General features: G+C 40.2%; 1 protein-coding gene across 1 annotated transcript; it reads left to right on the top strand.

Annotated features, from left to right (window-relative positions):
- Nucleotides 1-2,008: 2,008 nt before the first annotated feature.
- Nucleotides 2,009-2,339, top strand: LOC114051975 (biogenesis of lysosome-related organelles complex 1 subunit 2-like). Its single transcript, XM_027874389.1, has one exon. It carries the CDS (start codon nucleotides 2,016-2,018, stop codon nucleotides 2,322-2,324), a length of 309 nt encoding a protein of 102 aa, XP_027730190.1. The 5' UTR covers nucleotides 2,009-2,015; the 3' UTR covers nucleotides 2,325-2,339.
- Nucleotides 2,340-2,921: the final 582 nt, after the last annotated feature.

Below are 2,921 nucleotides of genomic sequence, written 5' to 3'. Positions count from 1 at the left end.
TTGAGTTAAGAAGATTCTACCTCTGGCCATGCCAACATCATCCCCTCAATCTTTCTTCAGCTACAGATATCCATACCCGAAATTCAGGATCACACTCCTTTTGAGCCACTTGTGACATTTCTCTCAAATGGTGTATTTAAAAAAGAAATCTCTTAAAGGTTTCTCTATTATTAGCCTCACAGATGTTTTTCTCTTTTTTTTTCTGGAAAAATTTCTTGTATTAACTCTGTCTTTTTTTTTTTAATTAAGAACAAGTCTTTATGTATTACAATATTTCAGGAGAAAGAGAACTGCAATTCACCTGAGACTGGACTTACCCCCTCAACACAAGTATCTTCGCAAATATGTTTTTAACACATGACAAAGAACCAAGACTGTCAACCAACACTATAACTTCTGGAGAAAAACCAGTTACAAAACATAATCACAGGAAATGAACAATGAAATGAAAGTGCCTTAATTCTGTCCAGTTACTTATGTAAGGCCCAGTATATGGAATTAGAACAGGAAAGTCTTTAGTTTCAAATGACATGAAGAAATCCTGAAACTTCTTGCTGTCTCCTCAAGGTAAAACTTCCTGCTTAATTATGACTTAGAACTTTTTTATATCTTTATTAATCAGCCTCAACCACATTCCACAATAAGTACATAAAAACCAATTATATTTGTGCATTGAGACAGAGCAAACAAGAGCCATCAATGGGAGGATGAAGGGAGCTAAATCAGCACAGACTTGGACAAACACAAGCCAGAAATATCTTATTGCAGGGGCAGCTTTCCTTCCCCTTGGTATGGCACCCTGGGAAGAGATTGGGTCTACACTGGGATGGGTAGTCTTATGCAGCTTGATCCAGTGCAAGATATGGCCCCTGCATTGCCATTCATTTCACAGTTCCTATGGATACAGGCTTTAGTGAGGTTTTGAAAGCAGAGGCCAACCTCCCCCAGAAGAGTCCATTGAGCAAGTTCATCAGGCCGTCAAATGCAGTTGTAGTTCAGAGTAGGCACTGAGGGGTAAAGGGATAACACAAATGGTATGTAAAGACTTAGTCTGTGCCATCAAGGAACTAATCTTGGGTTTTTGCTGAGGTTCAACTCCCCAGTTTCTGAAACAACTTCTGGAGCTGGTCTCATGTTCATCAGACGACAAACACCAGAGGTTTAGTCCCCAAGGCAGACTTTATTTGATCATCAGCCAATGGGGATAAACCATAATTCTGTGCTCTTACTTTCAGTGTCCTGGGTTTCCTGTCAAAGTCCCCCAGATGAGTCCATTGAACAAGTCTGTCAAGATGTCAAATGCAAAGTTGGCAAAGGGAAGGAAAGCTTTGAGCTTTCTGTGAGCTGGGCTCCCAAGTGCTCCAAGCCTTCAGAGGAGTCAGCCTTTTTCTAACTCTGTCTTTCTTGATTGCTGTAGAGTATTTATGTGCCTTTCTTGTATTTCTGTCGTCTGAGATGTTTGCAAAGCAAATAATTTGTTCAGGTCTAAGCTTTTAAAAAATTAACATACATCTTTTTTTCTTTTTTGTTAGGCTTCAGTTTATAAGGTTTGTCACCTTGGGTTACATCTTGACTCCTTTGCTCTTTGGAACATTTTATTTTATTCCCCTCTCTCTGCCCACTACCATTTCTTGTTTATATAGAATAGTATTACATTATTCAAATTTCTTTCCTTTATATTTGAAAGTTGTTTGCAGAATTTGTTGTTTACCGATGGAATTATTAAATTTAACCACTATATGTCATGGAGTTTGTAGCATAGGGTTGGTTTTTTCCCCCCAGAGGCAATCTCTGGATTCTTTCAACTAGCATTTTCTTTTCTATTTCCTTTGCCCCTCCCTTTACCTCTTTCTCCTACTCTTCACCCTTCCCTTTTTCTTCCTTTCCCTCTCCTCTTCCTCTCCCCTCCTCTCTCTTTTTCTCCTATCTCCCTTCTCCTCCCTCCCTCATCCCTACCCTTCCCTCCATCCTTTCTCCTTCTTTCCTTCCCTGGCCTAAACGATGCCGTGGTGGAGATGGCCGAGGAGGTGGACGTCACGGGACTGTGCCAAGACATGTTCTCCAAAATGGCCATGTACCTGACAGGCGAGCTGACAGCCACCAGTGAAGACTATAAACTTCTGGAAAATATGAACAAACTGACTAGCTTGAAGTATCTAGAAATGAAAGATATTGCAGTAAACATAAGTAGAAACCTAAAGGACTTAAACCAGGAATCTGGAGTACTTCAGCCTTATCTGGATCAGATCACTTTAAATGAGGAGCAAGTAGCAGCCCTTGAGCAGGCAGCTTACAAGTGGGATGCATATTCAAAGAAACTATAAGCAAAGTACAAGAAGTCAGAGAGGTGATGAAAGAATTCTTTAGCACAGACTTGAACCACAAGAATGTTTCATAAGAGTGAAATAACTTATCACTATGCTTCAGTTCCTAAAAGGAAGCAGTGCTGTTGATCCAAAGAAAATCCCAGCCCCCGCCTCTGGCTCGATGTGTAACTTTGGCCACTCCTTGATGTTTCCTAAACCTGTAGCCCCTGGAACCTCATCTTATAAAGGTGTGCTTCATTGTGTGCCCCGGACCAAGACTCAGAAATCAGGATCAACCCTGTCTAGAGCAGACACAGAGGGGAGACTCCTTGTCTCCTCCCTTTTTCCCTCTCCTCTAGGGCTCCACCGTGGACTCTGTTATGAATGTGTCCTCCATTCCCTTCATAACCTGTTCTTCAACTTAAATAATAAATGCCGACTTATGACTAAAAAAAAAAAAGAAGTTCTTGGTATTATTCTTGTGTTATTTCTTGCATTTTAGTGTTTAGGTTTGTTTTTTTTTACTTGTTCTTCTGAAAGATCTATAATTTTAAAATTGTCTCTAAGCATCCAGCCTTTTAGTATCTTTTGCTTATATGGAGATCACATTTTCCG

The sequence above is a fragment of the Vombatus ursinus genome, unplaced genomic scaffold (genome assembly GCF_900497805.2).
Source record: "Vombatus ursinus unplaced genomic scaffold, bare-nosed wombat genome assembly UNPS02014807.1, whole genome shotgun sequence".
NCBI classification, from domain to species: Eukaryota; Metazoa; Chordata; class Mammalia; order Diprotodontia; family Vombatidae; genus Vombatus; species Vombatus ursinus.
The sequence above is the reverse complement of the archived record's forward strand: the minus strand, read 5'-3'. Positions and strand labels throughout refer to the sequence as shown.

Coding starts and splice junctions, on each gene's coding strand:
- LOC114051975 (XM_027874389.1), top strand. CDS start 2,016: ATGGCCGAGGAGGTGGACGTCACGGGACTGTGCCAAGACATGTTCTCC.